This window comes from Salvelinus namaycush, chromosome 31 (assembly GCF_016432855.1).
Source record: "Salvelinus namaycush isolate Seneca chromosome 31, SaNama_1.0, whole genome shotgun sequence".
Taxonomy (NCBI): Eukaryota; Metazoa; Chordata; class Actinopteri; order Salmoniformes; family Salmonidae; genus Salvelinus; species Salvelinus namaycush.
In genome coordinates this window covers 34,414,768-34,438,237 of record NC_052337.1, presented here as the reverse complement: position 1 = coordinate 34,438,237, position 23,470 = coordinate 34,414,768, and the positions used below count along the sequence as shown (strand labels likewise).

Below are 23,470 nucleotides of genomic sequence, written 5' to 3'. Positions count from 1 at the left end.
TCCGCCCAGCTCTCGATGCTCCTGCTGCCTGAACACGAACTCCCTATGCCCACTGGGAACTCCTGTCATGTCCGCTATAAGCATGAGCGGATTTCTCTTGTTCCTACAAATGAAGGACATACAGGCTGCCCCACAATGGCTGTTGTGGTCGCTCCACGCACACAGTTTCCTCCCCACAATGGCCACCCCAGCATAGCAAAGTCTGTTATAGTCGTGCTTTGAACCACCTGAACATGTCTTGTGGTGCAAGGCATGTATGTCACATTCAGCTTATTATACTGATGTTCCTGCCTCTGTGGGCCCTTGGCCAGCAGACCCTACTAGAACACATGAAATCTGTCTTTGATGACTGAATCAGAATACGCACTGGGGGAATGAAGGCAGGCAGAGATGAGAACTATAAAGAGTCCGTCTTCATTATCTGGGAACGCAGTTAGTCGGTTGAAACCATGAGAGGGGTTGCCATGGAGTATAATGTAATGTACCACTCACTATGTTCACAACAATCACATGTACTGTATGGAGCTCCATCCATCCAGGGCTTTTCTTTCAGCACTTCTAATTAAGATGAGGCCTGCTATTGGTTATTCTGCGGTAAGGAATAAGGCTCTTCTGAGATGTCTGTATCATGGAGGGGGCGAGCCTCATATAGCTGATTGACTTATGACAGGAGGTTTACTCTGTATGGGCTCCATCTTAGCGCCCTGGTAATTAGGAAGATGAAACTGACAAACACACTAGCTTTAATCCTGTGGCCTCCACTCTCTGCTAAACCTTGGGATGTTGTTGTGCATCTCAATTAAGAATCTCTTGTTTTCACTTAAGCCCAGTTAGCGTTGTCTACCGGCGGAAGGAGAAGGAGGGGAGAGAAGAGAGGAACAGAAGAAAGCAAAGCCACCGACTATGAATGCATCTTCGCTGAAGGAACTTTGGCAAAGGTTGATACAGGGGGAACGAAAGAGAAAGAGAGGTGGGGGGAGAAAGATCCCTTTCTTCCTTTCTCTGACGGCCTGAAAGAGTTGTCGTCATCTGGGTAATGCGGAGACTGGCCGGCTCCGCTGCCAGGGTAGTGCATCCTGGCCAGGCCTCCCGTCACCGTGTCTGGGCACCGTGCACCAACCACAGGAGGCAGAGGGCATCCCTAATAAATAAACTCTCAGAGCGTGCCAACATTAAGACTGACTGGCACGGCCACCCTGATCCAGAACAGAGCAGGCAGCAGGGCTTCTGGTAACAGCCAAAGGGTGAAGAGACACACGGATAGAGGAGAATGAGTAGGATTACCCTGACCCAGCACAGTAGTAGGGCCTTACTGTAGTTTTTTATTTTGTCCATCCCATATTCAGGACTGTCTTTTACCCCCCTGGCTCTTAACTGTGGATCCTTCGAAGTGCCATGCAGTCACATTGAGAACTGAGAGTGGAGCGGAGAGGGTGGCCCTTGGCTTCAGTGACCCTGGAAGGAGATGCTGAGGCTTTACTTGTCTCCTGACCACACTGGACCATCACCCTGGACCAGATTTTAGGACCAGACTTCAGGACCGGCTGTTAGTGTCTGTTCAATGTGTAATGTCCTCCTGTGTTTTGGGATGGTAGAGCAGAACACAGGAAAGACCTCCACAGCAGGTAGAGATGCTGACTCTGTTATCCGGAAGCCTTCTCTCTGAATCTCTCTACAGCCATGCATAGCCTTTGGCAAAAAGGAAGTCTCTGTTGGGATAAGGAAATAAATTATACTGCGTCAGTGTTTTTCACTCTTGTTGTTTTCTGTTACCTAACTATCTTGACCAGTGTGTTCAGAGATCTGAAGACTGGTTTTGACTGCAGACATAAATAATGCTCTTTAGTTTAGATCGCCGTTCTGTCCATTTTGGGCAACTCCCTGGGCAAGTTTTCCAATCTCCTAGCCTTTTGTTATTCTCCTTTTTTAGTTAATGATACTCCTCCATTCCTCCCTTCTCTTTCTATCTCTCGTTCTCGCTCACTCGTTGGCGTATATCTAATGCAGGGCATGGTGTATATTTTTTAGTTTTTTCGATCCCTATTTTCTATTGTTTTCTTCCGCTGCAGGAGTGGAAATGAAGAGAAGCTCATGGCCCTGCTCACTCCGTTAAACGTCAACTGCCACGCAAGCGACGGCCGCAAGGTAAGGGCTTGCTCCGCCAGCACGCACGTGTCTGCACACACATTGTTACCCAAGCGATCCCCGCTCAAACCATGATATTCCAACTCAATCGTTAAGTCATAGTGAAATGGACCAATCGGTTCAGGTAAATCTAGAGGCATTGAGACATTCTTTGCTAGCGGAGGTAGTAATTGTAAGTGAACACAAGTGGAACAGGGTGAGGAGGGGTATGTGGCCCTCTTGATGTCATAGTCCGGTTCCAGGTGTCAGTGTTAGAGGCCTGGTCTGATCTCAGGGAAAGCTACAGGATCCAAGTCAGTCCAGAGAAGAGGCTTAATCTGAGCCACGACATCCCTTCTTACAGACCTTTCATACTGGAAATGAGAGGATTTGTGGTACCCGGTTGTCTGCTGCAAGGTAATCATAATGCGTAGATAGGTCAGAGTTGAGGATAGTACCTCCTCTTTCTTTTCTACTAAATTCATTTTTTGAGATTTTGACCACACTCAGTTTCTATAGTATGTTGATTATAAGTAACACATTGTTAGTACAGTATTGACACAACATTCTAGTGACAATGGATACTACAGTTGTGGCCAAAAGTTTTGAGAATGACACAAATATACATTTTACATATTAGTTTGTATGATGGCAATTTGCATAAACTCCAGAATGTTATGAAGAGTGATAAGATGAATTGCAATTAATTGCAAAGTCCCTCTTTGCCATGCAAATGAACTGAATCCCCAAAAAACATTTCCACTGCATTTCAGCCCTGCCACAAAAGGACCAGCAGACATGTCAGTGATTCTCTCGTTAACACAGGTGTGAGTGTTGACGAGGACAAGGCTAGAGATTACTCTGTCATGCTGATTGAGTTTGAATAACAGACGGGAAGCTTCAAAAGGATGGTGGTGCTTGGAATCATTGTTCTTCCTCTGTCATCCATGGTTACCTGCAAGGAAACACGTGCCGTCATCATTGCTTTGCACAAAAAGGGCTTCACAGGCAAGGATATCGCTGCCAGTAAGATTGCACCTAAATCAACCATTTATCGGATCATCAAGAACTTCAAGGAGAGCGGTTCAATTGTTGTGAAGAAGGCTTCAGGGCGCCCAAGAAAGTCCAGCAAGCGCCAGGACCGTCTCGTAAAGTTGATTCAGCTGCGGGATCGGGGCACCACCAGTACAGAGCTTGCTCAGGAATGGCAGCAGGCAGGTGTGAGTGCATCTGCACGCACAGTGAGGCAAAGACTTTTGGAGGATGGCCTGGTGTCAAGAAGGGCAGCAAAGAAGCCACTTCTCTCCAGGAAAAACATCAGGGACAGACTGATATTCTGCAAAGGGTACAGGGATTGGACTGCTGAGGACTGGGGTAAAGTCAATTTCTCTGATGAATCCCCTTTCCGATTGTTTGGGGAATCCGGAAAAAAGCTTGTTCGGAGAAGACAAGGTGAGTGCTACCATCAGTCCTGTGTCATGCCAACAGTAAAGCATCCTGAGACCATTCATGTGTGGGGTTGCTTCTCAGCCAAGGGAGTGGGCTCACTCACAATTTTGCCTAAGAACACAGCCATGAATAAAGAATGGTACCAACACATGGTACCAACAGAATGGTACCAACAGAATACAGAATGGTACCATCAGAATGGTAACAACTTCTCCCAACCATCAAGGAACAGTTTGGTGATGAACAATGCCTTTTCCATCATGATGGAGCACCTTGCCATAAGGCAAAAGTGATAACTAAGTGGCTCGGGGAACAAAACATCAATCTTTTGGGTCCATGGCCAGGAAACTCCCCAGACCTTAATCCCATTAAGAACTTGTGTTCAACCCTCAAGAGGCGGGTGGACAAACCAAATTCTGACAAACTCCAAGCTTTGATTATGCAAAAATGGGCTGCCATCAGTCAGGATGTAGTCCAGAAATTAATTGACAGCATGCCAGGGCAGATTGCAGAGGTCTTGAAAAAGAAGGGTCAACACTGCATATATTTACTCTTTGCATCAACTTCATGTAATTGTCAATAAACCTTTTGACACTTATGAAATGCTTGTAATTATATTTCAGTATTCCATAGTAACATCTGACAAAAATATTTAAAGACACTGAAGCAGCAAACTTTGTGGAAATTAATATTTGTGTCCTTCTCAAAGCTTTTGGCCACGACTGTACAGTATAGCCACATGCTGTGATATCCATCATGTCCAAACATTACAGTTCTCTCTGATAGTTATCTTCCTGGGAATATTTTAGCAATAAGGCCTGAGAACTATCGTGTGAATAACTCCCGACTAAGGGCTGTTCTTAGGCCTGACGCAGAGCAGAGGGACGGGGAAACAGCCCTTAGGAGGGTGTTATTCAAGATAATTCCTGGGTTCGTGGCCCTTATTGCTTTTATAAAACGGTTGCCAGCGTATAACAAAAAAACAGATTTAATGGCATGTTTTCATTTTTTTATTTAGTAAATTTGTTTGATTTAATCCTTCCACCTTACGATATAGTCTGAGAAAAGCCAGTCGTTTGTTCTGGAATCCTGAAGTTGCAAGCCAGATGGGCTGGTCGTCCATTCTATTGGCATGGACGTTCTAAGCCACAGATGTCAAACTCATTCCACCGAGTGCCAAGTCTATGCGGGTTTTCGGTCCTCCCTTGTGCTTGATTGATAAATTAAGGTCACTAATTAGTAAGGAACTCCCCACACCTGGTTGTCTCGGGCTTAATTATAAAGTTAAACCAAGAACCTGCAGACACAAGGCCCTCAATGGAATGAGTTTGACACCCCTGGTCTAAGCCAAAAAGGTTGCTATGAGACTAGCACTTTCTCCTTTGCTAGCCTAGCCAACTAAAGCAAACACACAATCACATCAAGCAGCTGAAATGACAGCAAGCTATGTGCATTTTTGTTTTTCACCTTTGGTTCTTTTGCCGTTTCTTTGGATATATTCATTATAACCAGAGAATCTGTCAGTCTCGTCACGTTCATATGCATGGCACGGATTGGAGAAGCAGACAGCAGGTTTTAGACAAACCCCAACTGTTGCAAACCAAATGCTAGACTAGTAGCACAGGGAAATATTGTCTAGACGTTTTTTCCCAGGGGAGATGAAGTGCATAAATTACCTGGCTAGGCTGTCGGACAGTGGATGCGCATGGATTCAAATGGAACTGTTAACAGGCATTATCAAATCAAACTTTATTTGTCACATGCGCCGACTACAACAAGTGTAGACCTTACCGTGAAATGCTTACTTACAAGCCCTTAGCCAACAGTGCAGTTCAAGAAGATTTAAGGAAATATTTACCAAATAAACCAAGGTAAAAAATAATAAAAAGTAATAAAATAACAATAACGAGGCTATATACATAGGGTACCGGTACAGAGTCAGTGTGCGGGGGTACAGGTTAGTTGAGGTAATTTGTACATGTAGGTAAGGTTGAGTCAATTCATTTAGTCAAGTCATTACCCGGGATTGTGGTTACTAACTCCTATCAACCAATCAGCATCCAAGATCCAAATAGCCTGTTTTATAGTTTGGAATTATTCCGGTAGAGGGATTCTGTGTGGGGTTCCGCAGTGAGGTTCTTTGTATTCCTACACCACAGTAGTGTAGGTTGTAGTTATGGCTATTAAGTAAGCCGTTAGCGTTCAATGACTCCTGATCATCCACCGGCTGGGTTGTCACTGCTGTGGCTTTGTATATCTGAATTCTGTCCCTGTCTGCTTCAGGAGGCATGCAATGACATTTAGATTTGGATTGATTTCCGTGAGGGTATGATGACAGCGATAATAATAACTGACACAATGATGCATATTAAAATGCTAATGAAGCTTTCCCAAAGATTGTCGCCATAGTCTCCATCTCAAGACCCTTTTCTTTATTACCCCTTTTTCCTTTTAATTAAAATGCCACCATCCCTCCCTCCACCTTCCTGGCCAATTCTCTGCCTTTTATGTGAGCAGTGCTGTTCTAGACGCTGTGGATGTTTATGGCTGGTTCTGTGTTTGCCAGATCACGGCCCTCTAATACAGCTCTGCAGGGTGCAGTGTTCCTGCCTGCCAGCCAGCCAGCCAGTTGGTTGCTTCCCAGACCTCAGTGTTTATGAACAGAGAGAATGTATTCTCCTTTACAGTCTTCACTAATGTGCAGTGCGGTTAGTCTCTCTGTGCTAATGAGTTGCTGTGGCCCTGGCAGCACAGCATGTCGGTTCAGAGATGCTGTTCTAAGGCAGATGAGAGGGTTGCTCCTGCTAGTTACATTGCTTTGGGTTATTGAGTCCTCGGTGTTTCTCGATATGCATACTACCGTGCCCCCCACACTCGTGCTCCACGTGCGTTCTCCAAGGAAGTTCTGTTGAGTATGCTCTTGTGAGGACAAGGGTGTGGAGGACACATAAAACATAACATTTAATAAACACTCTCACGCCCCGTACTGTATTACCTCACGGCTGCATCTCCCCATTCACTGAACCTTCTTCCAGCCAGGACAATGGCAACAATATAGACGAAACAAGATGTACACCAAGCTAACGTTTTACTTCAGAATTATCAGCTAGATACACTGTATATGTGAATCGTAATTTAGCTAGCCAGCTATCTAGTTAAACAGGCAGAAATGGCCTAAAACGAATGTTATGCAAGGTACAGTAGATGTTTATTCTTCGTGGGTAGCTAGCTAGCAATTCTTCGTGGCTTGCCAGTTAGCCCTATTGACTTACTATGGACTTACACATTCACTGAACCTTCCGTTTTATTTGTATTTATTTATTTATTTAACCTTTATTTAACTAGGCAAGTCAGTGAAGAACAAACTCTTATTTACAATGATGGCCAAACCCGGGCGACGCTGGGCCAATTGTGCTCCGCCCTATGGGACACCCAATCGCGGCCGGTGGTGAAACAGGCTGGATTCGAACCACAGTGTCTGTAGTGACACCTCTAGCACTGAGATGCAGTGTCTTAGACCGCTGCGCCACTTGGGAGCAGCGGTCTAGCCAGAACAATGGCATTAGAGACTAAACAAGATATACACAAAACAAAAGTTTTACTTCATAACTATCAGCTAGCTAGCTAGCTATATGTGAATCGTAATAATGTAGCTAACCAGATAGTATAACCAGCATAAATGACCTAAAACCAATGTTATCCAATATAGATGTGAATTCTACATGGGTAGCTAGCTAACAATTCTTTGTGGCTATCTAGTTAGCTCTATTGACTTGCGGTCTACACACACTACAGTGGGTATGGTAGGCAGGTAACCATGCCAAAATTAACACAGCATGTATTTATTAAGGTATGAAGTTAAAATATTGAGAGGTGAATAGGCAACATTTATTATTATTTATTACTTATTTTTTCTCCCCAATTTCGTGATTACGATCTTGTCTCATCGCTGCAACTCCCCCAACGAGCTCGGGAGAGGCGAAGGTCGAGTCATGCGTCCTCCTTAACATGACCCGCCAAGCCGCGCTTCTTAACACCCGCTCGCTAAACCCGGAAGCCAGCTGCACCAATGTGTCGGAAGACGCTGGGCCAATTGTGGGACTCCCAGTCACGGCTGGTTGTGACACAGCCTGGGATTGAACCCGTGGCGGTCGTGATGCCGCAACACTGAGATGAGGTGCGCCACTCGGGAGGCAAATAGGCAACATTTCATTCAAAGTCATAGTGTATTTTCTCTCACTTCAGCTCAAATAAGGGCCAGCATTGATATCAAGAAAATGTGTGTAATTTTTTACGTAGTGGCGTCATATTTCTTTGCATACTTTCCGTTGAAGCTTGCATCGGTGCATGCTTCAAGATATGTACAAACGGAGCACGCATTCGAGAGTGCCCTCTGTGCTCCGTTTGGCATACTTTGATTTGGACTCGTACTCTGACCCTCCTGTGCTAGTATGTATTTTGAGAAACACCATGTGTGTTCGTTCGGATGGTACTTTGTGCTGGACTGGACTATAATTGTGTTTTTCAGATAGAAAAGGCTTACTTGGCCTCTCCTAAGGACACAGCTCTGTTTCCCTGCTACTAGATAGCCCTTTAATTGACTGTCCAGTGAGTCACCGGTATTTTACCTAGGAGGGAGACCCAGGAGTTATAGAGGAGATTATGGGAAAGTGAGAGGTCAGCATTTAGCCGACACGGTTGAATTCATGGGGCTCCTAGATATTTCCAAGGGAGCTTTTTGTAGGTGTTTAGGCTACATCCAGTCTGTTAGGTGTGTTCTAGTCCCCTTCCCACTAACCTCTAAAAGTGAGTACACGGCAACTCACTGTTTGTAATTACCTGGACTCCACTTAACTTAATGCTAACACAAAATTGCCCTGATTTCTTCCTAAGAAAGAGGGAGAACTGAGTGTGTGAGCCAGAGATAGAGCCATCTGCGTGATCTCTCCGTGCAATATGCAAATACTGTAAGTGTGGATTCTAATTAGCATACTAATGATATTCTGTTCTGAGCATTCTCCGTCCTCATAACCCATTCCACTTGTAATTTCTGTTGTCAAAACTAATAAAGAAATGAGCGACTCAACTGGAATGGAAGTAAAGGTCTACGGCCCGCCTTGAGAGAGAAGAGTGAACTTGAAAATGTACTAAGCTTGCTGATGTTTTGTTGGTGCATTTTATTCAGAGATGTGTGCCATTCATGTGGTAGTTAAGAAGTGATCTTGTGGCACAGATTATTTCATGGAGATTCTACCACTCAGGTGCAGTACGTGTTACTTTAACCCCCCCGTAAAGAGACTAGAGGCACAGTCAGTCAGTCCTCAATGCTCTCACCTGTCTAGCGTCATTCAATGCCCAGCTAATCTCCTTCGATACTCGGCTAAATAAATAATTAAATAGTTGATCACACTTGCTTCCTGAACCCATTCAGTTAGCTTCTTGTTTTTATCTCCTTAGTGGTCTGCCTATGTGCGTTTTAAAGATCCACTGCTCGCATTTGCTGCCTCTGCCCATGTCCCCCCACCTCGCTCCTCTGTCCCTCCGCCTCCATAACCCAGGGAAAGAATTGAAGAGAAGCTCGCCCGTGGCTGCTCAAGTCTTCTGTTTTCCATTTGTCATACATTTCCAGCTTACAGGGGCATTATTTTGTTGAAGTATATAATAGAATACTTTAGCTCTTTCCGAGTGGCACCATTTGTCATGGGACTCTGTTGCTGTGCCAGTCTCTCTTCTATTTCTCCTCTTCTGTTTTTTGTTGAATCCACACCCTGAGTAAAAAAAGAAGCAGCAACGGGCTGTTATCATCCTCCGATATCTTCATGGACTGAAACTGTTTGTTCCATAAATTCATTGCGTTTGTCACAGTTTGCTTCTACAATGGATATTGCAGCAGCCCAGGACAGAAAAGGTTCTTGGTGATGATGGGGTGATCAGGGACAATAGGAAATGGCGAAAACTGTCCCTGGCAGTGTCCTCAGTGTTAGGCTATTTCCATGGCTACACAAGGAGGGGAAGAGGCGTAGGCGATACTAGAGAACGTTGTAAAGTGATGAATCCACTCCGAACCTGTGAAATTAGCCATACGTGGACCCCCTGCCAACAGCCATGTTTTTAATCTAGGTTACCGTGGTGTCTTCAGCACTGGTTATAGTTAGCTGGTAGAAACCCCTATTAGGTTGAGGTTCAAGGCATGAACAATAGGCCCTAGTTGTTTTTGATCATCCTCTTTTATGTAGCAGGATTTATTAAATCCTTTGCTTTTCTGACTGTTTTCTTTTCTGACTGTTTGTGTTGATACTGTGGAGGAATCTGTAGAATGCCTATCCCTTGGCGTCTGCTGTTAGTAACTCCGCTCTGTCATTTCAGTAGTGTGTAAAGAAATGACCTTGGGTGGACACTGACGGGAAGCTTAGTGGAGCGCTGAGATGAGACGCTCCCTGTAATGACCGGTTTGCCTCAACCCAGCATCCGGATGCGGCCAAACGCCTTCGGAAGCTGCTCAGTATTCAGGAGGAGGAGATCCAGTCTGTCTACGTGTGAGGAGCAGAGCAGACACGTGCCCCTCTCCCCGGGCACAATGGCATCTCCATTTACTTCAACAACCTGCTGCCATCCTGTCCCTCCACCGGCCCTAGGAACAGTGGGATGTGCTGAGGATGAATGAACCGGGCCTGTCTCAAACCTCAACATTTTTGCCGTGTCTTAACCATCATCAACATCAAGGCTTGTCATAACCATCACTGCCTCTGTATTCAGGGACTGACTTCGAAGTGACATCCGCCTCCGCATATCGTACCGCAGGGGAAAATGAGAGAGGGGGCGACTAAAAGAAATGCTTTGGTATATCGGGCTTTAGAATTTCAATAGAGCGCATAAGACGCTGAGGATGAATCGCTGAGTTAAGGGAATCAATCATGTGATTGGGTAGCTCAGGTCCCTGGATGTCTCTGAGTGACACCAGCTGGACTACGTAATCACACAAGTGTTTGTTACATTAAAAAAATCTTGGTTGACCGAGAGTGGTCCTGTTCTTTTGACCAATCGATCGGTCGAAATGTTTAACCTTATTTTTCCATATATAGACAGGCACACCCTATGTGTTTTAATAAAATCAACTACATATGCACTGAGCGTGTCTGATGCTTTAAGCACACTGTTTGATTAAATTATTAAGACACACAGATGAGTCAAAGACCCCAGTGGTCACACTGTGCTAAAAACAAATGACAGTGAGTGCCTGTGTGACTGGCGCACATTGCCTCGCTCTCCTCCCTACTGCAGCGAAAGGTACCACCGCACAGCAAGTGTTTATTGTGCTGTCCGTGCTGAAGCTGCAACATTTCAGCCATTTGTTTCTTTCTTGTTTCTGACTGAAAAATACTGTTACCCAAATCCCTATTTTGTTTAGGAGAAACTTTCCCTATTCCCTAAATATTTGCTTTCTTAACATGAAATTAGATTTGATTTGAAACATGTGACCATAATCACCTCAATACATTGGTTATAACAAACACGTGACAGCAAAATGGATGCGGAAGAAATAAACTCAAACCGGTTTGTTTACTGGTTGCTCAGGAGAATGTTTAACCTTATTTTTCCATATATAGACAGGCACACCCTATGTGTAGTCCCGTGTGGCTCAGTTGGTAGAGCATGGCGCTTGCAACGCCAGGGTTGTGGGTTCGTTTCCCACGGGGGACCAGTACAAAAAAAAAAAAATACAAAAAAAGTATGAATGTATGTACTTGTAAGTCGCTCTGGATAAGAGCGTCTGCTAAATGACTTAAATGTAAATGTAAATGAGAAAAAGTGGAAGTCAGATCTGTGGAAGACATGTTACTTAGTTGTGGAAAATCCTGGAGATGAAGAAAGAGGAGGGTATTGGAGCAAGCGTTACGTGAGTATTATGTGTGCCAAACAGTTGCTATTACATAACAAAATGTTGGGATCATTTGGAACAGTAAACAACACTAAATGAATATGTCTGTTCTCATGAAAAATAATAAATATGGAGCCTTTATTACAGCAGACTAAAAACAGCTGCATGCATTTGTGAATTGCAGTTTATTTATTGTTTAGGCTTCTTATTCAAAGCTCCCCATGATATTTAATTATGCTTGATTGCATTTCAATGCCTGAATGTCTCCTACGGTGTGTGATGATGACATGAACAAATGAATGATTGATTGATACAGTAGCCTATATAACTATTGAAATATACTGTAGGCTTAAGTAAGTTACACGAATGGTTCTCACGAATCGGCAAGCAATTAAACAAACACTCAAACAGGCAACAAAGGCCAGCTCGGTCTTATTTCTGTGTATATATGTATGTGTGTGTATATATATGATTTTTAAAGCCAGGCACATTTAACAGTTAGGCTATTTATTATAGATCTAATTAAGTTGGGGTTTCCTCTCTCCTCAATTTTATTAGACAATTAGTCTTGGGCTGTTTCCTCGTCTCTGCTGCTGCTGCCTCCGCTGCATTGTTCTCAATCCCCATATACAGGTTAACTCTGCTATTATGCACATAGCAACATGGGGAAAAGAGACAATTCTACAGCGCACTAAAGATAATGTTTCAGAGCCGTTGACAACGACCGTATCCAACGCGGGAGAAAGTGCATTTGTTATAAAATAATATTAAATGTATTAGTGTTGCAACATTATTTTTTACATAATATAACCATATACAATTTCAGTATCACATGTCTTAGAGCGATGGACTGTTCCATCCCCGTGGCCTCCGCAAAGGATTAGTCCACTGAGACAGTCGCGAATCAGACTGGTGTCTTGTGCACCATTAAAAAAAAATACAAATTAATTGCGACTGCTCGACTAAAGAAATCTTGGTCGACCAACAGCTTATGGACCGAAACAATTGACCAGTCGACTAAATGGGGTCAGCCCTAGTTACAGTGCATTCGGAAAGTATTCAGACCCTTCCCCTTTTCCACATTTAGTTACAGTTGAAGTTGGAAGTTTACATACACTTAGGTTGGAGTCATTAAAACTAGTTTCTCAACCACTCCAAAAAGTTATTGTTAACAAACTATAGTTTTGGCAAGTCGGTTAGGACATCTACTTTGTGCATGACACAAGTAATTTTTACAACAATTGTTTACAGACAGATTATTTCACTTATAATTCACTTATAATCCACAATTCCAGTGGGTCAAAAGTTTACATATACACTAAGGTGACTGCCTTTAAAAACAGCTTGGAAAATTCCAGAAAATGATGTCATGGCTTTAGAAGCTTCTGATAGGCTAATTGACATCATTTGAGTAAATTGTAGGTGAAGCTGTGGATGTATTTCAAGGCCTACCTTCAAACTCAGTGCCTCTTTGCTTGACATCATGGGAAAATCAAAAGAAATCATCCAAGACCTCAAAGAAAATTGTAGACCTCCACAAGTCTGGTTCATCCTTGGGAGCAATTTCCAAACACCTGAAGGTACCACGTTCATCTGTACAAACAATAGTATGCAAGTATAAACACCATGGGACCACGCAGCCGTCATACCGCTCAGGAAGGAGATGCGTTCTGTCTCCTAGAGATGAACGTACTTTGGTGCGAAAAGTGCAAATCAATCCCAGAACAACAGCAAAGGACCTTGTGAAGATGCTGGAGGAAACAGGTACATAAGTATCTATATCCACAGTAAAACGAGTCCTATATCGACATAACCTGAAAGGCCGCTCAGCAAGGAAGAAGCCACTGCTCCAAAACCGCCATAAAAAAGCCAGACTACGGTTTGCATCTGCACATGGGGACAAAGATTGTCCTTTTTGGAGAAATGTCCTATGGTCTGATGAAAGAAAAATAAAACTGTTTGGCCATAATGACCATCGTCATGTTTGGAGGAAAAAGGGGGAGGCTTGCAAGCCGAAGAACACCATCCCAACCGTGAAGCATGGGGAGGGCAGTATCATGTTGTGGGGGTGCATTGCTGCAGGAGGGACTGGTGCACTTCACGAATTAGATGGCATCATAAGGGAGGAAAATTATATGGATATATTAAAGCAACATCTCAAGACATCAGTCAGGAAGTTTAAGTTTGGTCGCAAATGGGTCTTCCAAAATCAAATCAAATTTTATTTGTCACATACACATGGTTAGCAGATGTTAATGCGAGTGTAGCGAAATGCTTGTGCTTCTAGTTCCGACAATGCAGTAATAACCAACGCGTAATCTAACCTAACAATTCCACAACTACTACCTTATACACACAAGTGTAAAGGGATAAAGAATATGTACATAAAGATATATGAATGAGTGATGGTACAGAACGGCATAGGCAAGATGCAGTAGATGGTATAGAGTACAGTATATACATATGAGATGAGTAATGTAGGGTATATAAACATAAAGTGGCATAGTTCAAAGTGGCTAGTGATACATTTTTACATAAATTTCCATCAATTCCCATTATTAAAGTGGCTGGAGTTGAGTCAGTATGTTGGCAGCGGCCAGTAAATGTTAGTGGTGGCTGTTTAACAGTCTGATGGCCTTGAGATAGAAGCTGTTTTTCAGTCTCTCGGTCCCTGCTTTGATGCACCTGTACTGACCTCGCCTTCTGGATGATAGCGGGGTGAACAGGCAGTGGCTCGGGTGGTTGTTGTCCTTGATGATCTTTATGGCCTTCCTGTCTCGATTGTGCATCTGTAGAAGTTTGTGAATCCTAATTTTTTCAGCCTCCTGAGGTTGAAGAGGCGCTGCTGCGCCTTCTTCACAATGCTGTCTGTGTGGGTGGACCAATTCAGTTTGTCCGTGATGTGTACACCAAGGAACTTAAAACTTACTACCCTCTCCACTCCACGTCGATGTGGATAGGGGGGTGGTCCCTCCGCTGTTTCCTGAAGTCCACAATCATCTCCTTTGTTTTCTAGTCATGTTTTCTAGTTTTTGTTGACGTTGAGTGTGAGGTTATTTTCCTGACACCACACTCCGAGGGCCCTCACCTCCTCCCTGTAGGCCGTCTCGTCGTTGTTGGTAATCAAGCCTACCACTGTAGTGTCGTCCGCAAACTTGATGATTGAGTTGGAGGCGTGCATGGCCACGCAGTCGTGGGTGAACAGGGAGTACAGGAGAGGGCTCAGAACGCACCCTTGTGGGGCCCCAGTGTTGAGGATCAGCGGGGTGGAGATGTTGTTACCTACCCTCACCACCTGGGGGGCGGCCCGTCAGGAAGTCCAGTACCCAGTTGCACAGGGCGGGGTCGAGACCCAGGGTCTCGAGCTTGATGACGGGTTTGGAGGGTACTATGGTGTTAAATGCTGAGCTGTAGTCGATGAACAGCATTCTCACATAGGTATTCCTCTTGTCCAGATGGGTTAGGGCAGTGTGCAGTGTGGTTGCGATTGCGTCGTCTGTGGACCTATTGGGTCGGTAAGCAAATTGGAGTGGGTCTAGGGTGTCAGGTAGGGTGGAGGTGATATGGTCCTTGACTAGTCTCTCAAAGCACTTCATGATGACGGAAGTGAGTGCTACGGGGCGGTAGTCGTTTAGCTCAGTTACCTTAGCTTTCTTGGGAACAGGAACAATGGTGGCCCTCTTGAAGCATGTGGGAACAGCAGACTGGGATAAGGATTGATTGAATATGTCCGTAAACACACCAGCCAGCTGGTCTGCGCATGCTCTGAGGACGCGGCTGGGAATGCCATCTGGGCCTGCAGCCTTGCGAGGGTTAACACGTTTAAATGTTTTACTCACCTCGGCTGCAGTATGCGGTGAAGGAGAGCCCGCAGGTTTTGGTAGCGGGCCGTGTCAGTGGCACTGTATTGTCCTCAAAGCGAGCAAGAAAGTTATTTAGTCTGTCTGGGAGCAAGACATCCTGGTCCGCGACGGGGCTGGTTTTCTTTTTGTAATCCGTGATTGACTGTAGACCCTGCCACATACCTCTTGTGTCTGAGCTGTTGAATTGCGACTCTACTTTGTCTCTATACTGGCACTTAGCTTGTTTGATTGCCTTGCGGAGGGATAAAGCTACACTGTTTGTATTCGGTCATGTTTCCGGTCACCTTGCCCTGGTTAAAAGCAGTGGTTCGTGCTTTCAGTTTCACGCGAATGCTGCCATCAATCCACGGTTTCTGGTTTGGGAATGTTTTAATCGTTGCTGTGGGTATTATGTCGCCGATGCACTTTCTAATGGACTCGTTCACCGAATCAGCGTATTCGTCAGTGTTGTTGTTGGACGCAATGCGGAACATATCCCAATCCACGTGATCGAAGCAGTCTTGAAGCGTGGAGTCAGATTGGTCGGACCAGCGTTGAACAGACCTGAGCGCTGGAGCTTCTTGTTTTAGTTTCTGTTTGTAGGCTGGAAACAGCAAAATGGAGTCGTGGTCAGCTTTTCCGAAAGGAGGGCGGGGGAGGGCCTTACATGCGTCGCGGAAGTTAGAATAACAATGATCCAGGGTTTTGCCAGCCCTGGTAGCACAATCGATATGCTGATAGAATTTAGGGAGTTTTGTTTTCAGATTAGCCTTGTTAAAATCCCCAGCTACGATGAATGCAGCCTCAGGGTGTGTGGTTTCCACACACCCTGAGCATACTTCGAGCATACTTCCAAAGTTGTGGCAAAATGGCCTAAGGACAACAAAGTCAAGGTATTGGAGTGGCAATCATAGAGCTCAATCCTCAATCCTATTGAAAATTTGTGGGCAGAACTGAAAAAGCGTGTGAGAGCAAGGAGGCCTACAAACCTGACTCAGTTACACCAGCTCTGTCAGGAAGAATGGGCCAAAATTCAGCCAATGTATTGTGTAAAGCTTGTAGAAGGCTACCGGAAATGTTTGACCCAAGTTATACAATTTAAAGGCAATGCTACCAAATACTAATTGTGTGTATGTAAATTTCTGACCCACTGAGAATGTGATGAAAGAAATAAAATCTGAAATAAATCATTCTCTCTACTATTATTCTGACATTTCACATTCTTAAAATAAAGTGGTGATCCTATCTGACCTAAGACAGGGAATTTCTTTATTAAATTAAATGTCAGGAATTGTGAAAAACTGAGTTTAAATGTATTTGGCTAAGGTGTATGTAAACTTCCGACTTTCGTTACAGCCTTATTCTAAAATGTAATTAAATAGATTTCCCCCCCTCATCAATCTACACACAATACCCCGTAATGACAAAGCAAACAATGTTGAAAAAATAAAATACTGAAATATCACATTTACATAAGTATTCAGACCCTTTACTCAGTACTTTGTTGAAGCACCTTTGGCAGCGATTACAGTATCGAGTCTTCTTGGGTATGACGCTATAAGCTTGGCACACCTGTATTTGGGGAGTTTCTCCCATTCTTCTCTGCAGATCCTCTCAAGCTCTGTCAGGTTGGATGGGGAGCGTCACTGCACAGCTATTTTCAGGTCCGTCTGGCCACTCTACCATAAAGGCCTGATTGTTGAGATGGCAGAACCTTCCAGAAGGACAACCATCTCCACAGAGGAACTCTACAGGAACTCTACAGCTCTCCCTACAGCTCTGTAGAGCTCCTCTGTGGAGATGGTTGTCCTTCTGGAAGGTTCTGCCATCTCAACAATCAGGCCTTTATGGTAGAGTGGCCAGACGGAAGCCACTCCTCAGTAAAAGACACATGACAACCCGCTTGGAGTTTGCTAAAAAGGCACCTAAAGGACTCTGACCATGAGAAACAAGATTTTCTGGTCTGATTGAACTCTTTGGCCTGAATGCCAAGCGTCACATCTGGGGGAATCCTGGCACCATCCCTACAGTGAAGCATGGTGGTGGAAGCATCATGCTGTGGGGATGTTTTTTGCCAGCAGGGACTGGGATACTAGTCAGGATCGAGGCAAAGATGAACGGAGCAAAGTACAGAGAGATTCCTTTAGGTGCCTTTTTAGCAAACTCCAAGCGGGCTGTCATGTGTCTTTTACTGAGGAGTGGCTTCCGTCTGGCCACTCTACCATATAAAGGACTGATTGTTGAGATTGCAGAACCTTCCAGAAGGACAACCATCTCCACAGAGGAACTCTACAGCTCTGTCAGAGTGACCATCGGGGTCTTGGTCACCTCCCTGACCAAGGCCCTTCTCCCCCGATTGCTCAGTTTGGCCAGGCTGCCAGCTCTAGGAAGATTCCTGGTGTTTCCAAACTTCTTCCACTTTAGAATGATGGTGGCCACTGTGTTCTTGGGGACCTTCAACGCTGCAGAAATGTTTTGGTATCCTTCCCCAGATCTGTGCCTCGTCACAAACCTCTACGGACAATTCCTTCGACCTCATGGCTTGGTTTTTGCTCTGAAAAGCTGTGTGCTTTTCCAAATAATCTCCAATCAATTGAATTTACCACAGATGGACTCCAATCAAGTTGTAGAAACATCTCAAGAATGATCAATGGGAACAGGATACACCTGAGCTTAACTTCGAGTCTCATAGCAAAGGGTCTGAATACTTATGTAAATAAGGTCTTTTTTTTTAGTTTTAATACATTCACTAACATTTCTAAAAACCTGTTCACTTTGTCACAATGGGTATTGTGTGTAGATTGCTGAGGATTTTTATTTATTTAATCAATTTTAGAATGAGGCTGTAACAAAATGTGGATAAAGATAAGGGGTCTGAAAACTTATTGAAGGCACAATACATTAGTGTTCTCTCACAGAGCTGATTCCGTCTAGCCTAATCCGTTAACCATCTGGTTCACACCGTCCTATAAGAGATGTTTGTGAGGTGATCATTTCTCTGATGGCACTTATGCTTCATCCTTTAATAGTCATGATTAGCTGGTGATTGCCTGTGTAATTAAGGGTAATTCCTGGGCGTAGGGAATCCCATCTATTCACCCATTAGCCTATGCTGTAACCAGTGCCTGGTGTTACACTGGTCCACATTTAACCAGAAGAGAGAAACCAGTCTCAGGTCTTTGGTCCTCCACATTCTGCAGAACAAGTTGTGTCATAGACCAAAGGTATGATTAGCATCCAGTAGATTAGTCTGGATGGCCTTAGTCTGCAGTAGAAGATCCAGCCAGGAAGGGGTTAATGCTGTCAACACTCCTCGCATAAGTGTTCTGCTACTTGCTCTGTCAGGCCAAGATGGGTAGGTAAGCTCCATTGTGTTGACCCAGTCTGCTGTAGCGAGGCTCCGGTATTACTAGTCAAAGCTCCTCTGTGCTTCCTTGTCCTGGATATGGAGGCCCAAGTACATTTCCTGAGCCGCCCACGCATTAAAGGTTTTACTCCGAGAGCCTTCGGGGGAGAGAGCAGAGAAGTCCAAAACACTGCTGGGTCATAGAGGGGTCATGGAGAGGAAGATCACGTCATTACCTCCCCCTCTGAGAGGACTGATAGCCAGCCAGGTTCAATGATCATACGTGCAAATGTGCATTGTGCAATGTGACGAATACTGATGGAAGTCAAGCTTGTGGCTGGATGTTGACAGCTGTTTTCCCTTGTGGTGAACTGAAAGAGCAGCCGACGTCCCAAATGCATGACGATCATCAGCTCATGCAGATTGGAATGCCCACTTCTGAATCTGTCGCCGGTTTTACCGTCAAATGTGACAACCACCATCAATACCTGTGGAGGGAGTAGGAATATGAAACACTGGCCAGGTATTTATACTGCTGCGTGTGATTCACATCAAAGCTGACAGGAGTCGGTATGTGTGCCACTTAACTCAGTCTGCAATGAAGCAACTCTTCAAAAGCATCATTTGAAAAGGCGTCTCTGTAACACCAGCCGCCCTCTTTACGCTATCCTGCCTCCAACAGAAGCTTTCATTTGGAAGTTTGTAGTAACAGTGTGTGTGTGGTGTGTACGAGAGAGAGGTGTGTGATTGTGTGTGTGCGAGAGAGAATCCGTGGGTGGGTCTGAAGATGATGGAGAGCTCAGGAGTGCAGGACGTTATTAACGCGGCACGGCTCGATGCGGCAGCTCGCTGGAGAGCATTATCAAAATGCCTTCTGAAAAACCAATCACTTACTCCACCACACATGTGCAGCGCAGCCATCAGAATCCCACCTCGATTGTTTCACTGACCTTTCTGGTTTCTCCTCTCTTTTTCTCCTTTCTCCTTTTGATGTATTCCTCATTCGTACTAGTTCTGTGAGCGAGGGCTCTACAGTGCTACAATTTTGGTCGCATATGCTCCTAAATATTTTACTGTGCTACCTGGAATTTTAATTTAGGAGCACCGGTGCCCCTAGGAACATATTTCAGCATAGAATCCTGAGTGTGGTACAGAGAGGGTATGTTGCGGTATGTGCTGCAGGACCTCACTGAGACAGGGTCCTTAATATAGAGTGTTTTGACTTGTTTGAACCATCTGCGAAAGCAGCCCGGCAGGCAGATGTAGTGGTGTTTTTTGGTTGTGGTTCATGGCATAGATATTGAGTTGGTAACACCACTACTGAACAAATTCCTTCATCTTTATTTCACTGAGCTGCTTCTTTCTAGTCACATAGTTTCCAATTAGCGCACTCTGTACCAGGGGAAGACTGTACCCTTCTCAGTTCTCTCTGTGTAGGCTACTGTGTAGAGACTTGACTGTTAGCCTCTCGTTGTACACACACACACACACACACGTTATTCCATTAAGATTATATCAGAACTACTGGCAGAATGTCCACCTACACTCTGCTATCATGTTGGCAGGGGTAATATTTTATATTTACTTGACGATATCTCCTGGCTTGAACGTAAAAATGATCTATTGCTGGTGTGAGTGCTAGGATTGGACTGGGAATAGAGTCTGCGGCAAATGCTGGAAGAGTGTTTCTTTTCAACCCAATAAACACTAGCAGCTTTTGTGAGTTTGCTACTCAGGGATTCTGAGCTTCTTTTGAGGCTCGTGTGGTTTAGATCGTTCACCGTTATCGTGCCGCAGCCGCCTCAAGGTTCGAAAGATCAGTTGTTAGGCAAGGTGTATGTGATTTCTAAAATGTTCTCGATCCATGTTTTGACCGTATATAAATGTAGGCCGCCTGCTCGGCTGTCCTTCCTGACTGTGTATTTTGTCTGAGTCTAGCTGTAATGGGAATAGAAGGTGGCAGTGAAGTACCACCCACGCGCGTGCCACAGCTAACTACAACATCAAAGACCTAACGATTAGGGAGTCGCTCTGTAGCCCTCATCAAAGACGCTTGTTAAGATGTTCATCATGTTTCTGGATGAAAGCAGCATGCTAAGACAGCTCCCAATTTTGGTGTGTGAAGACTACCCTCTCTCTGTACTATGGGAAAACAGACTGTTTAAATATGTGCTTAATATTAAGTACATTTTCTGAACATTTGTCAACTATCGGCTCATGAAAGGGGCACCCAATAGAAATAGCCTGCTGTAAGGTTTCAGGAACATACCTGCACGGGGGTGGTGTTTGTGTTTACGTAGTCGCTAGCCTGGAATATATGGAGGTCAGAAGGACACATTAACAGAGGTGTGCATGTAGTGTGCTTTATGTCTAGAGGATGGGCAGGGCACCCATCCCCCTGGACCTGGGCTGTGTTATGCATCATTACCACAGAGTGGCTGGGGATAGGGGCTGGGGCAGGGCCGTATATCTCCCCCAGCAGTTAGCCGTCAGCAGGGGAGGGGAGTGGAGAGGCCTAATGTATTATCGATCCAGGGAAAGAGTGGGCTATCCTCCGCTCTCTGTTTGGCCAACATTTGTGTTCGCCTGCCTCCCCTTGGACCGGGCTGTCTACTCTACCGTATCCCCTGGAACAGGACATGAAGACAAAGTCACCCTCCCTCCCTCCCTGGCTGGTGGTGTGTCTCTCTCTCCCTCGCCAGGGTTAAGCCTGTCGATGCATGATTATCTCAGTGGAGAGAGAGGTTCTCTGTAAGTTGGTTCGCTCAGGAAAGCGCAGTGCCTCGGCCAAACCTCACACTGTACCAATTTTATGGTAGTTATAGCATGCACTGCCGCCATGGCAACAGCTGACAGCTAGCAGTCACTGTTGGCATGGTTACAGGTTACAATTCTGTGAAGAGAGAGAGAGAAGGCTAAGGAAATAGGAGAAAAAATGGGACAAAGGAATGGAGCTGATGAAAGTAATAGCAAAGGAAGGAATCAGAGCTTTGCGACATACTCCCACCCCTGGCGCTCTCCTGCTGCTACTCTGTATATGCTCCGGTTGCCTGGCAGTCTGCTTTTAGATTTTAAAAACACAACGTATTTTATTCAATTTTACCTTAGTGCCGATTTCATAAAGTACCGACTGGATATCCAGCTAAGTTTGGAAGTCTGCTATGTCCCTGTTTAGTCTAATGGAATAGTGTGTCATACAATCTCTGGTGTAATTGAAGACTGAATATACACTGAATGTGCAAAACATTCAGAACACTTTCCTTATACTGAGTTGCACTCAGAAGAGCCTTAATTGGTCAGGGAATGGACTCTACAAGCAGTAGCGGTGTGTGGGTAAAATCACTGGGGAAGCCAAGCCCAAAAATAAGCCAAATTACACCTTGTGTAGTGATGATTGCCTTGTTTGCTCTATAATGTTAGTTCATATGCCTTGCAACCTCTGTCCGGTGAAGTCCACGACGCATATTGCATGTAACACACCGTTACGTGACCTACAGAATGGTCAAGCAAGTTAATGTTTCCAATATTTTCAGACCACTAAAGAACTATTGATTTAGATCCACAGAGAGTTGCCGCAAAGAAAACAGGAGCTGCCTCCACTATTCCAGCACCATTTAAACTTCAACATTTCAACATCATCAAATCACCTACGCTTAGTCTAATACAGTGACAACTAAACATACCAAAAAGTCCAATCAACGTAAGCTAAATATGATGTAGCTGACCATGGTTCTGATTTGTGCGTGCGTTCGTGCAAGTAAAATAAACATGTTGACTCCCCCTACTTGTAGAGAAACGCCAATGCCATCCTCTCTTTCATGTTGACGAAACGGTCTATGACTGTCATACAGTACACACTTTTATTTGTTGTTCTAGGCTACCTGGCAAAATTCTTGCTCGCTAGCCTAACTTCCTTTCATGGGCAACGTTAGCTAGTTAATATTAACCTTCTACTTCTAGCTACATATTGAACTTCCATCCTCTCAGACCAGGGGCACAATGGATGAATTTATGGTTGGATCAGAATTGCCATTGTAATCGTTGGCCAGTTTGGAGAATTAAGTATAACCAGAAGTCCAAATCCTTATCTCCATCCATGGCTAATTTAGGAAAGGGAAGATTTTAGATAGCTACCTAGCCACTGGAGGACAACAACACAACGAGATGCATCAATTCAAGTTATTTCTGTCAATGACGTATTTCTCTTGATGCGATGTGATAGGAGTGAAGCCAAATCCAAACTGGCTTCCCTTGTCACTTTTTTTTTTGTGTGTGCCAGGACCATTCACAGTTGCGCTCACTCAGTTTACATCAATGCAGATTGGATATTATTTTATACTCTTTTTTTATCAAGGGAGGCCAAATACTCGCTGGCTTCGGCAACAATGTCATAGTCTTTATGACCAGACAGCATCAGATAGATGGCCTACACATACAGAGACAGAGTGGAGCTGTTTCGCTCGCCCCGGTTACTTTCTCCGGTGAGATACATTCAGCCTCTTGCAAATCGAAGGAAAATTATGAAATACAAAGGCTTAAGATGAATTCTAATTTATTTTGTTTCTTAGAATTTTTCGGGGTTATCGATGTAAGCTCATAATCGAGTAAGCGTACAACGATTTAAAACACCTGGTTTTCTGAGCAATCTTTCAAATTTAGGACACGTTAACCCCTTAATCAGTCTTATAGCAGTGTATTTCGCACGAGCAGCTTCCTTTTGTCCGAGTGAAATGAGTTCGGAAAAACTGAAAGTATGCATCATATAAATAGTTTTCACATACAAACTGTATATCGAACTCAGAATCAAATATGCGTCACAAAAATAACATG

At 44.4% G+C, this 23,470-nt stretch overlaps 1 protein-coding gene across 1 annotated transcript in view; it reads left to right on the top strand.

The window, feature by feature from the left end:
- Window positions 1-23,470, top strand: part of LOC120025711 (poly [ADP-ribose] polymerase tankyrase-1-like) — a 110,035-nt gene that overhangs the window by 62,411 nt on the left and 24,154 nt on the right. The window contains exon 5 of the mRNA XM_038970289.1: window positions 2,070-2,145. Coding sequence (XP_038826217.1) covers window positions 2,070-2,145 — 76 coding nt within the window. The remainder of the gene's footprint in view (window positions 1-2,069; window positions 2,146-23,470) is intronic.